The following is a 13,010-nucleotide window of genomic DNA, read 5'->3' on the forward strand; positions in this document are numbered from 1 at the left end:
AATATAAGTATTATCATACATACGAGACCTCCATACGATAGCTATGTATGCATGGACCCGTATGTAACGCACTATATATATGATAAACCCTCAAAAGAACAGAAAATGTTAGTTTTAATATTAAATTTTAATTTGTAAATTAAAATTTATGAAATTAATAAAATTAATTAATTAAAATTATAAATTAAATTAATTCATTAAAATAATAAATAAACTTTATCAAATCAAATTTACATATTTGAATAAAATCACCAAATCAAATAAGATTTTGTTTTATAAAATTAACACGTATCAAAATTAGGACACGGAGATGGAGGGAGGCGGTGAACGGAGACTTAAAAGAAGGAAGGTTATCTTGAGAGAAGGGGGAAAAAGAATGATCAGGGGGTGGTTGGAGGAAGTACAGTTGAGAGGAGGAAAATTTGTAACATGAAGTTATCGACAGTAAGGACTGAGCCTTGTTTGTTCTGAAGTTTTTGGGCACAGGGGAAACAGATTGCAGCAATTGAGAAGCATTCTGGACTGAGTACCTAGGTTGTACTCAGTTTGGCTGGGAGGTTATGGTCTTTTGGTAACAGGAGCGAACGCTGGAGCAATTCTGAAGCCTCTTCATCCGCAAGAACCCAGGTAGGTACTTCTCATCAAATCAATTAATTTGATATATGAATTTTGGTTAAATTTTAACGCAGGTTCATGAAGATTTCATATTCTGTTTAGAGTAAATAGCTGTTTAAATTATTTAGAGCATTACAATCAACTCCTTCACAATGATAAATAATAATAGGGATGTTTGTATGCCGTATATATCTAGCTATATCTCTATCTTCGACATTGAGTAGAATTTCCTCTCTTTCTAGGATTTATTCTTTCAGTTCACCCTTTCTCATGTACTCCTTTTCATATTTTAGCATTTAGGAGTGCTCTTGGCACATTCATAGTCCAATGTTGATTGAATGTATTTTCTAGTCCCACTAATCTATTCCTTGGTCACTTGTAGATATTAATAAAATTATCTTATCTTATCTTATCTTATCTTATCTTCTCCTCCCATTGAAGTGCAGTCCATGGAGATTCAGCCTTGTGTTATGCAGCTTTTCAGCATTTTTGGTCTACACTTAGATTGGAAATTCTCTCTCTTCTACAGTAAAATAGATGTAATTTTACCTTTGAATGTAGTAAAAAATACTTCTACGAGAATGGTTTTTCACAGGCTATTGGATGAACTAGCAATCCAAAAGGCTGTTAGAGGTGATGTTATTATAAAGCATATTAGGGAGTTCCCTTATGGAACACAACCTCACAAGTCAACTTTCTAGCCTAGGTCAGAAGATAACTTTAGATTGTACATGATGTCATTTTATAATTTCAAAATATAGGACTCAACTTTTTCCCAAGGAAAAGAGGAATGTAGGTAAGTGAAGCGGATTAGATTTCTTGAAGTATTATATAGTGAAGCAAGATGAATTAACTAATAGTGAAGCAAAATAACATTTTCACGATGTACTGCGGAAGCAAATTAGATTTTCCTAAAGTAGATCACAAACTACTTTAAGAAACTGGTAATCACTTGATTTCTGATTCAAGTGTTTTGGCTTTAACAGAGATCACTAACAAAATCTCATGTTGTTAAATAACTTGTCCAAAATTTAATTTAGCATGCTTTGTGAAAGGGTCCTAAGGAATATGGTGCACCCAGAACATTCAGGTAAATTAATTATTCATCAATTAACATAACCTTAGTGAGCTTTGGTGTTTAGAATGAAACATTTTCAATAGCTTTTACATGTCCATCTGCTTGTGATCCAGCAGCATCCTGGGGCACTTGCCACAATGATGACCCAGGTTCTATACCCAACAAGTGTACTCCTCGGGATAACATGATTGACCAAGTCTTTCCAATGTGGGAAGTCATGTCAAGGAAACACACAATGGTTCTGTGCTAATGCAGAGGTGTTGTTAAAGGTTCCATCACCATGTGCTAATGCAGTCTTTCAAGATGAGGCATTTTATTGTAAAGATAATATTGTTACTTATGCGCCCTATCCAGTTGAAAGGGGTTTACCTGACCACAAAAAGACATCTTGATCTATGTACAAAGCATAAGTTCCAAGGAAAATATTTAAAATGGGAAACCAATACCCAAGAGCAGTTCAACCCAAGTCAGTAGGAAACTCAGGTGAAATCTGATCTAAATCAGTGTGATTGGAACCGATGGAACCAGCCACTCCGACTGGTTTGGAGGCAAAACTGGTTGCCCTGAACCGGCCTTTTTTCACCAAACGTGCTGGTAGTGACTTTTTCCTTTATCTTTCATTTTCATTCTTTTACTTAAATTTTTAACATTACTGTTAATTGTTTCAGAATGCATGAGAGTGGTTCCATCCTCATCGGATTTCATAAGGAGAAAGTAGAATTTTAGATACCATTCAAAATTCAGCAGACTTAACAATTTTCAGGATTTCAAGATTGGCAAGATTGCAATATTTCCATTGGATTCTGTCATGTATAAGGGTATGGAGCTAGCATTTAATCAAGATCACCGAGTCATCTATGTACCTCGATGTTGATGGCATTGATTGTTATGTTAGAAAAGCAGTACCATGGACAAGTGTTCCTAAGGCTTGGTGTCTAACCTAGGAAAGAGTGTCCTAATGTGAACCCCTTTACTTAACTTTATGGGAAATAAAGTTGAAGTGAGTTTATAAGTCATAAAGTGACCTTAAGAAAAATAAAGTCATAAAGTGACTTTATAAACATAAAGTCACAAGGTACCTTTTGAGTAATTAATGAAAAAGGGACTAAGGGGAAAAGGTGTCTCATGGGTTAATGAGAGATTAGATCTCCACCCTTGATATAAATGGCTAAGATCTAATCTCAGCCATTAGATCTTAATGAAAGAACAAAATGGAAAAAAGAAAGTGAAGAAGCACCATTTGAACATTTATTCATGAGTTGGAGAAGAGAAGCAAAAGAGGCTAAGAGAGCAAAGTTAGAGGAGAAAGGACTGTACAGCAGAGAAAGGACAGAGTACAAAGTACAGCAGCAAGGAAATCAGCACACAGTCTAAGGATAGGAGGCTCAATTCCCAAGGCATCTTCCTAGTTATTTGCCTGAGCACCAATACAATTTTCAAGGCAGTCTGGGCTGCATTTATTGCAGAGAACAGGCACAAAAGATCTAGGGACTGACAGACATTTCTTGCTGTCAGGACTGGCTCGAAATTCAAGGGTTTGGGCCATATTTATTACAGTATGATAGTCATAAAATTTGAGGGACAGTGGGATTTCAAGACAGCCAGCATGAATTTTTGTGTGGGAAGAGCACAAAACTCGAGGCAGACAGGAAATTAAAAGAGAGGCTACAGAAAATTCTCCAAGGAAATTCAGTGCATGAATTTCAAGGGAGATAAGTAGAAATTAAAGTTGTCATTTATGTTGAGAAATCAATGCTAGTAGAATTAGGGTTAGATTTCTCTTTCTTGATAATTACTTGTGAATTATGTTGGCTTTTTTTACTTATTTGTTATAATATCTTTTTCATCAAGCAATGACCAAATTATGTGTGCATGAAGATCACAAAAACACAAGACTCTTCTACCTAGACAAACACCTCCTCCACACCAAACCAGCCTCTCCTTCTTCGATCCAACCTTCAACCTGGCAGCAGTAGCACTTCGACCCTAGAACTTCGACTTGGTGCTTCCAGCATCAGCAACAACTTCGACCTAGACTAGGAGACTTCGATCTCCTAAATGAGCCCATGCACGAGAGAGAGAGGCACCAAACTTTCAATTTTCTTCTCCTCCTTCACCTAGACCAAACTCGCACTCTTTTTGGACCCTTCCTTCAAATTTGCACTTCTTCCCAGCTTCCAGCTTCCAAAGATCAAACTATGCTTGAGAGAGTGAGATGCTCAAATGAAGTCAAACTGCCTTGTATATATAGCCTTTCAATGAGGTCGAATTGCCTTCCTTGAGGCCAACTTGGTGTGGAGGTTACATAATTTATTTTTGACTCAAAAATAATTATTTTTACACCGTTTGAAAGCCCAAGAAGGGTGTCATAAAATATACAATAACTCTATTGACTCTTTATTAATCCTAGGAGTCCTCAATGGGGACTTTAACTAATAAAATGATGACCCAAGCATGAAACCTATGCCTTAATAAGTCATTGTAACAATAATAAAAATTCTTTTTACAAATACATTTTATGAAGACCGAACCTAGTTACATTTTTCAACAATTTAATGTTGTAAATTTCTCTAATAAGAAATAAAAATATTTCTCTCACTGGTTTTCCTTTCAGGGTTTTTCCAAGGTCTTTGGACCAAAAATCACTATGTTAAATTTGTGACTATTGCATTTATTCTCATGAAAATGAAAGAGTATAGTAGACTTATACTTTTCATGCTTTAGCAAATATTCATGTTTAAAAACAGCAGCATAAATCTATGTCGGGTTGGGCATTAAACTGATCTGATTTCTATAACTGAAATCAGGTTGGACCTACCATTTTCTACATGTTGAAATCCTCTATCATGACCTTAGTAAAAATGTACCCTTCACTCAAGAAAAATCACTGATTTGGCATGTTAAATTTATTTCTATCTTATTTTAAAGCTTAGAGAGTGATATTGATTATGAGCATCCCAATATAGGCAATGATTTTGATGATATGAACTTATTTGTTGTAGCATGATTTTTTTTGGACTCTAGATGCCATTTAGAGCCTCTTTGTTGATGTATTTTTGGTTCAGAGATGGATTGCATTTGATGCTATTTTGGTTATATGCACCCTTACTTGATATAGATATGAGAAACTTTGCATATTTTTGTATAATAGTTTGGATTCATATGGATGCACATGAGTATATATGTTTTTTTTTTCAAAATTTGAATATTTTATGTATTTTTTGATCAACTGGTTTTCTAGTCAGGTTTTTTTCCAGTGCAAATTTTTGGGGTCGACCAGTTCGATGACCAGTCTGGTTCTGATAACATCGATCTAAATGATCACCAAACAAAACAATACTATTCAAGTGCCTCTGAAGCCAATTATCAGTTCAATTTGCTAAGACCTAGAGAATTGAGCTATGGGCCTTTTAAGACAGCTAAATATGGCTGGCATCTTAGCCTTTAAATGTGAACACCCAGAATCAGACCTAGTTGGAGTATTTCACCTAGAATAGAGAGGTAGACATGAGTTTCTATGCAAACTTTTATTATGTTTCTTTATGCCTCTTTGAGTGTTGTGGTAGTTAGTTTCTAACCATAGGGTCCATTATCAGAATGATTCCTCTATTGCTAAAAAAAATCCAGGTAACAAGACAGATCAGGTAAAGCTCATGAAAATCAGCATTAGCATTTAAAAATAGCTAAAAGGATAAAGAATTTTAGCTATTCCAACAAAAAATTCAAACCTTTTTCCTTTGATTGTGTCTTCCAATCCTCAAACTGCAATTTCAACAAATCAGAAGGAACATCAATGCCAAAGGCAATGTCATGTCAGATATTAATCAGTAGCTCCAGAGAGAGTACCATGAAACTGAATACTATGAGACTCAAATGCATACTTAAAAGTTCAAAATTATAACAGCCTTCACGGGCATGAATTGCACACTATTTACAACTGAGTATAACTATGATACAAAGAAGATTTAAAACTAAGGGAGCTTTAACTTAGCTTCGAGTAAATAGTGAAAAATAAGCCAAATAAAAGCACCATTGACATTCAACTAATATAAATTGAAGCACAGTGTACACCTTTGAAATGTCAGTTGGACTCCTTATTGCGGTCCAGTCTCTTGGGGCTGGTTTAAAGGAAGTCTTACTTGTTGATGCTTCCATATTAGTCCTCACAGCTTCTTGTTTTTCCTTGCCATATTCCACGGAAATATTTGGTTGCATATCAACCTGTTGCATTCAACATGGTTTTTAGTTTTATACGTGTTTTTCATCCAGAGAAAGGGCATAGCTGTTCTTCTCTTGCACCTTAATGTAGTTGTGATAGAATTTTACAATGCTACCTTCTCATCCTCACTCTCCTCTTCTTCAGTGTCATCTTCTCTGCCAGATTCTGATGCTATATCTTCATTTTCCTCACTGCTAGAACTATTGTTTTCAGCCTCAGCCTTATCTTCTTCCTGCTCCAGTTCAGATAGCCTTGACATGATGCGATCATATTCACTATCATCTCTGGGGTGATGGCTGTCAACTTCTTTTGCAGTAACTGGAACACCGGACTCCAGTTTGGCTGTATATGATCAAGTAGATATAACATATGTTGGATCAGTAAGTCAATAATTCCATAATAATTTTCATTTATGCAAACATCTAAAGCATGAAAAATAGAGCACAGGCAACAAATAACATGTTTTTGAACAACTTGTCTGTGATTTTACATTATTACCCACCTTAAATAACATTTAGCAGCAGAGAATATGAATAAAGCAATTCAAATTTGGAAAAACCAAGCTCGATTCAAAGTGCATTCTCTTTGACGTCAAAAGAAACACCACATGACTCAAATTATGTTGACAGCAGTGTCAACTGCAATATGCCAACACTAAATATTATAGAGAAAGTTAACAACTAGTGTAGCCAATCATAGAGCCAGACACAAAGATACTACAGGAAGTATCTGGAAGATACAGTAACTGCAAAATTGCCAAATCAATCTCAATACAGACTAAACTAACCAGATCCCAAGAAGAGCTACACTGATTAAAAGGGTTGTCAATATTTGTATGCTTCTCTGCCATGATACCAACTCTTTGGGTTATCTCTGGCACGGCCAATGTTGAATTCCAAAAATAGTGACAGTGATAGAAATGAAAGGAAAATCAGAAGCTATATTGACTCTCTTATACTTTAATATAGTAGTAAGGTAATAGTAGTTACTGTTGAAATTTGGTACCGGAGGACAGGTGGTTCCCTAAGGCTTTGATCTTTGGCCTAGGGAAAAGTGTCCAAAAGAATTTAATTTTTCTCCTAAAGTAACTTTATAATTTTTATAAAGTTAAATCTAATTTGAAAGTGACTTTAAGTGATAAAGTTACTAAGTCTAATTTTAAAGTGACTTTATAAAGTCAATGAAAAATTAGAAAGGAAAAGTGACTTTGGAAATAAATGACTAAGTGGGTCTTTATTAAAGTGGGGTGAATTAAAAAATAGAAAGTGAGATTTAAATGAGCATTTAATCTCAGCCATTGATCTAAATCTATTTCAGCCATTGGATTTAGGGATCACCCAAAAGTCATTTAGGGTTGGGTTAAGGGAGGAAAAGGAGGAAAAAGATCATTCATTCTTTCATGAGCAGATTGGGAGAAGGAGAGCAAGAGAGCAAGGGAGATTTCTGGACAAGGAGGAGAAAGAGGCAGCAGTTTGGCACACACACCAAGGCAGCATTTCAGCAAATCTGAACAGCATAAAGAACAAGCAGAAAAAGGCAGTTTTTGTGAGCAAAATAGTGGAAAAAATTATTTTTCAGCACGAATATCGAGGAGGCGATTTTCTGCACTTTTCCCGAGGGCTGTCCGTACAAGTCCGTACGGCCGTCCGTACAGTCCGTACAGTCCGTACGGTCCGTACATCCGTACGTCCGTACAGTCCGTACATCCGTACGGTCCGTACAGCTCTTCCAGCAGTTTTCAGATTGTCGTTTGGGCTGAAAACAGATAAGTTTTGCTTGCTGGAAAATTTCTGTTTTGCTGATTTTTTTGCTGAAAATATTTTCTCTGTAAAAGGCATTTTCCAGAAATAAAGAAGAGCTCTCAAACTGGTTTTCCCCAAGAGTTGTAGGGGGTTTTTCCAGGGTCAAGTTGACCAAAAATCACTGAGTTTAAATGTGTTTTTATGGCTGTTTTAATTGCTGATTTTTTATTTCTGCAATTTCCAGCACTCTGAAAAATTTCCAGAATTTGTGTTTTCAGCAATATTTATTTTTTTCAGTCTGTTAAATGTATGGCTATGGGAATGGGCATTTAACTATATGGGAGAAATAAGGTGAAACTGAAAACCGGGGTGGGAAACAGAAAATTTTACATGGTATCAAAGCTTGAGCGCTGAAGGGCAGTTTGGGACAGCAAAAGAAAAAAAATACAGCTGCTGATTTTTTCACTCAGAAAATTCCAGCAAGCTGATTTTTCATAAACAGCAGTTTTATCTTTACCACAGCAGTGCTATTTTTCAGTTTTAGGACAGCAAGATGTCATTGGGATTGAGGGTGGAGGATAGGTTGGATGGGCATACAAATTACAGCGTTTGGAAGGAGAGAATGCAGAGTATCTTTGAGGAGGCAGAAGTCTGGGATATCATGGTGCATACAGCACAGCACCCTGTTGTTGTGCCTACTGATGCTACTCAGTTGGCAGCTTATAATAGAAAGAACAACAAGGGTAAGAGGCTGATTCTAGACGGAATCAAAGACCATTGCATTCCTCATGTGAGAGGAAAGAGCAATGCCCATGAGATGTGGACAGCATTGTCCAATCTCTACCAGAGTACCAATGAGAACCGAAAGATGGTCCTGAAGGAGAAGCTGAAGAACATTAAGATGGGGAATGATAGTGCAGCTGGATATCTCACAAAGATCACCAATGTGAGAGATGAGTTGGCAGCGATTGGAGAGGCCATTCCATCCACTGAGTTGGTGCGTATTGCAGTGAATGGCCTCCCCCGTTCATGGTTGAACTTTGCTGATGGGGTTTGTGCACGTGAGACCCTTCCCACATGGGAGAGGTTTTGGGATGATTGTATACAGACAGAGATCAGGAAAGGACAGCTTGGGGCAGCCAAGCCAGTTGAGCAGGATGAGGACGTAGCACTGGTGGCAGGAGGCAAGAAAGGCAAAGGGAAGAAGCAGGCTTCCACAAGCGGTGGTGGAGGCAAAGGCAAAGGTAAAGGTAAACAGGGTAACTCACAAAAGGACTATTCCAAAGTGAAGTGTTGGAATTGTCAGAAGATGGGACACTATGCAGTTGTGTGTCCGGAGAAGAAGAAGAAGAAGGGGAAGACCCAGGATGTGGCAGCGTCAGCTGAGATTGAGGACTTTGCAGGTCGTTTTGACCGGGAGTTTGCGTTCACTACATGTGAGTCCTCTAGTGCAGGATCACCTGCCACACAGGTTCAGAGGGAGCATGCTTTTCCCTCGATTAGCGGAGCATCTACAGGTATCTGGTATGTGGACAGTGGGGCTTCACGTCACATGACAGGAGTCCGGGAGTACTTCTCAGAGCTTTCAGAGAGTGGCACTGATATTGAGGTAGTACTCGGTGATGACAGAGTTGTTAGAGCAGTCGGGGTGGGGACAGTGACATTTCAGAGGGAGTCCAAACCTCCCTTGAAGGTGTCAGAGGTTCTTTATGTGCCAGGGATGAGGAAGAACCTCATATCCGTCTCAGCGTTGGAGGACAGAGGATATGAGGTACTGTTCAGGGAAGGACAGGTGTTGATGTATCCCAGGGGCTCTCCAGCTGATTCAGCTAGAGTGATAGGTGTACGTCATGCAAAGGTGTACAAGTTTGCATTCCAGCCCCCTTTGGCATTGAGCTGTAGTACCGACAGCAGAGCTAGCAGTTCTGAGCTATGTGAGATTTGGCACCGCAGGATGGGGCACATGTCTCATGGAGCCTTGAGGACATTGCGGGAGATCACTACAGGTGTGCCAGATTTCAGTACTGATCACCATGATACTTGCAGAGGTTGTGCGATGGGCAAGTTTGCCAAATCCCCTTTTCCCAGCAGTGACAGCAGAGCGACGGGGATACTTGATTTGATTCATTCCGATGTGAGCGGTCGGATGTCTCATGTTTCCTTGAGTGGATATGAGTACTATGTCTTATTCATTGATGATCACTCCAGGAGGACCTGGATTTATTTCTTGAAGACCAAGAGTGAGGTCTTCAAGCGGTTTCAGGAGTTCAGAGCTCTTGTGGAGACTCAGACAGGTCGAAAGATCAAGTCCCTGAGGTCGGACAATGGAGGAGAGTACACCCTTGGAGAGTTTGTTGACTATTGTGCAGAGGCAGGCATTAGGAGGGAGTTCACTGTTCCTTACAACCCCCAGCAGAACGGGGTTGCAGAGAGGAAGAACAGATCCATCATAGGGGCTGCCAAAGCCATGTTATATGATCAGGGGTTGCCATTGTTCTTGTGGGCAGAGGCCTGCAACACAGCTGTTTACTTGCAGAACAGGAGTCCGCATCGTGCCTTGGGGCACATGACTCCGGAGGAGGCTTTCTTTGGGAAGAAGCCTGATCTTGGTCATCTTCATATCCTTGGATGCATTACATACTCCTATATACCCAAGGAGGAGAGGACCAAACTAGAGCCCACCGCAGAGAAGGGTATCTTTGTGGGCTACAGTGAGACCTCAAAGGCCTTTCGGATTTACATTCCTGCACAAAGGAAAGTTGTTGTCAGACGGGATGTGAAGTTCGAGGAGGACAGGGCCTTTAGGAGGTCACGGGAGTTAGAGTATCTGGATCAGCCAGACCCTCAGCAGCAGTTGAGTCAGTCGCAGGGATCCAGTGGGCAGGGATCAGGAGGATCCGGAGGTACATCTATGAGGATGTCAGGTCCATCAGTGAGCAGTGGCTCGCCGAGCCAGAGGGGTGGTGCTCCGGGCAGCATGCAGAGCAGTTCACAGAGCAGTTCACTAGGGAGTCCACTGATGGACAGTTCACACGGTACCTCAGCTTCTACAGGTTCAGGTGCAGGCAGGAGGACAGCAGACAGACAGTCAGGAGTTCAGACTACTGATGGGGATGAGGAGGAGGAGTTTCATTCTCCTATGGGAGAAGCATGCTCAGGGAAGAGGAAGCCCAAGTGGCTTCAGGACACCTTGAGAGATGCCACATCTGTTGCTGAGCCGAAGAGGCCGGTCAGAGAGAGTAGACCACCTGAGAGATTTTGTAGCTATATGGCGATGGTTACCAGCATCCTTGACTCTGAGCCTTCTAGCTATGAGGAGGCAGCTAGCCAGCAGGTCTGGAGAGAGGCCATGCAGGAGGAGTATTCTTCTATCATGAAGAATGATGTTTGGGAGGTGGTGCCGAGGCCTGAGGGCAAATCCGTGGTTACTTCCAGATGGCTTTACAAGGTAAAGCATGCTGCAGATGGCAGCATTGAGAAATTCAAAGCAAGGTTTGTGGCTAGAGGGTTCTCCCAGGTAGAGGGAGTTGATTATGAGGAGACCTTCGCTCCCGTGGCTCGATATACTTCGATCCGCTCCATTATATCGATAGCAGCAGAGATGGGTTGGAAGATCCACCAGATGGATGTGAAGACCGCATTTCTCAATGGCTTCATACAGGAGGAGGTGTACATTGAGCAGCCACAGGGCTTTGAGGTGCATGGGAAGGAGTCCCATGTGTGCAGATTGAAGAAGGCCCTTTATGGCCTGAAGCAAGCTCCCAGAGCTTGGTACTCCAGGATAGATGCATACTTGCAGGGGATGGGTTTCACAAAGAGTGAGGCAGATCCGAACCTTTACTTTATTGTGATTGGTGAGGAGCCTCTCATTCTGGTGCTGTATGTGGATGACTTGATCATTACAGGTGCAGAGAGACTCATAGAGCACTGCAAGAGAGATCTTGCAGCGGAGTTTGAGATGAAGGACATCGGCTTGATGCATTACTTTTTGGGTTTGGAGGTGTGGCAGGAGGAGGGGCATTTCTTCCTGGGGCAGGGGAAGTATATTGTGGACATCCTTAGCAGATTCCACATGGAGGATTGTAGACCCATGTCGACACCGATGATCACCAACTGGAAGAAGCTTCATGCTTCGGATTCCGAGTTGGTGGATCCCACATTGTACAGGCAGCTGATTGGTTCCTTGATGTATTTGGTCAACACCAGACCAGATATCTGTTTTGCAGTCAACACGATGAGTCAGTTTATGTGTGAGCCTAGAAAGGTTCACTGGGTGGCTGCAAAACACATTTTGCGGTACTTGCAGGGGACAGTGGATTATGGTCTGGACTACAGGCAGGGAGATGGAGTGAGATTGGCAGGATACACTGATTCTGATTGGGCAGGTTGTGCTTCTGATAGGAAGAGCACTTCAGGGTGTTGTTTTGGGTTGGGTTCAGCAGTAGTGTCATGGTTCAGCCGGAAGCAGCAGTCAGTAGCACTGAGTTCAGCGGAAGCAGAGTATATGGCAGCCAGTCTAGCTAGTTGTGAGGCCATCTGGCTTCGCAAGATGTTGTTTGGCTTATTTGGTCAGCCGTTGAGACCTTCAGTGATTTACTGTGATAATCAGAGTTGCATTAAACTCACGGAGAATCCAGTATTTCATGACAGGTCAAAGCATATCGGGATCAGATATCATTTCATCAGAGACCATGTTCAGAAGGGAGCTGTAAAGCTTGAGTATATTTCCACTGATGAGCAGGTTGCAGATATTCTTACCAAAGCCTTACCACGGGGCAAGCATGTCTACTTCAGAGACAAGATGGGTGTGGTGAGGAACACCTTCCTCGGTAAGAGGGAGTGTTGAAATTTGGTACCGGAGGACAGGTGGTTCCCTAAGGCTTTGATCTTTGGCCTAGGGAAAAGTGTCCAAAAGAATTTAATTTTTCTCCTAAAGTAACTTTATAATTTTTATAAAGTTAAATCTAATTTGAAAGTGACTTTAAGTGATAAAGTTACTAAGTCTAATTTTAAAGTGACTTTATAAAGTCAATGAAAAATTAGAAAGGAAAAGTGACTTTGGAAATAAATGACTAAGTGGGTCTTTATTAAAGTGGGGTGAATTAAAAAATAGAAAGTGAGATTTAAATGAGCATTTAATCTCAGCCATTGATCTAAATCTATTTCAGCCATTGGATTTAGGGATCACCCAAAAGTCATTTAGGGTTGGGTTAAGGGAGGAAAAGGAGGAAAAAGATCATTAATTCTTTCATGAGCAGATTGGGAGAAGGAGAGCAAGAGAGCAAGGGAGATTTCTGGACAAGGAGGAGAAAGAGGCAGCAGTTTGGCACACACACCAAGGCAGCATTTCAGCAAA

The 13,010-nt window shown here is 40.4% G+C and overlaps 1 protein-coding gene across 2 annotated transcripts in view; it reads right to left on the reverse strand.

Annotated features, from left to right (window-relative positions):
* LOC149227062 (Prefoldin chaperone subunit family protein) overlaps positions 1–13,010 on the reverse strand; it is a 339,403-nt gene that overhangs the window by 195,599 nt on the left and 130,794 nt on the right. For both annotated transcript variants that reach the window (XM_089377683.1, XM_089377682.1), the window contains exons 6-8: positions 6,028–6,254; positions 5,765–5,914; positions 5,422–5,455 (exon numbers count right to left, since the gene is read on the reverse strand). In XM_089377683.1, coding sequence (XP_089233809.1) covers positions 5,422–5,455; positions 5,765–5,914; positions 6,028–6,254 — 411 coding nt within the window. The remainder of the gene's footprint in view (positions 1–5,421; positions 5,456–5,764; positions 5,915–6,027; positions 6,255–13,010) is intronic.

The sequence above is a fragment of the Pinus tabuliformis genome, chromosome J, assembly GCF_031772625.1.
Source record: "Pinus tabuliformis cultivar Carrire ecotype Pingquan chromosome J, CPIR1, whole genome shotgun sequence".
In the NCBI taxonomy this organism is placed as follows: domain Eukaryota; kingdom Viridiplantae; phylum Streptophyta; class Pinopsida; order Pinales; family Pinaceae; genus Pinus; species Pinus tabuliformis.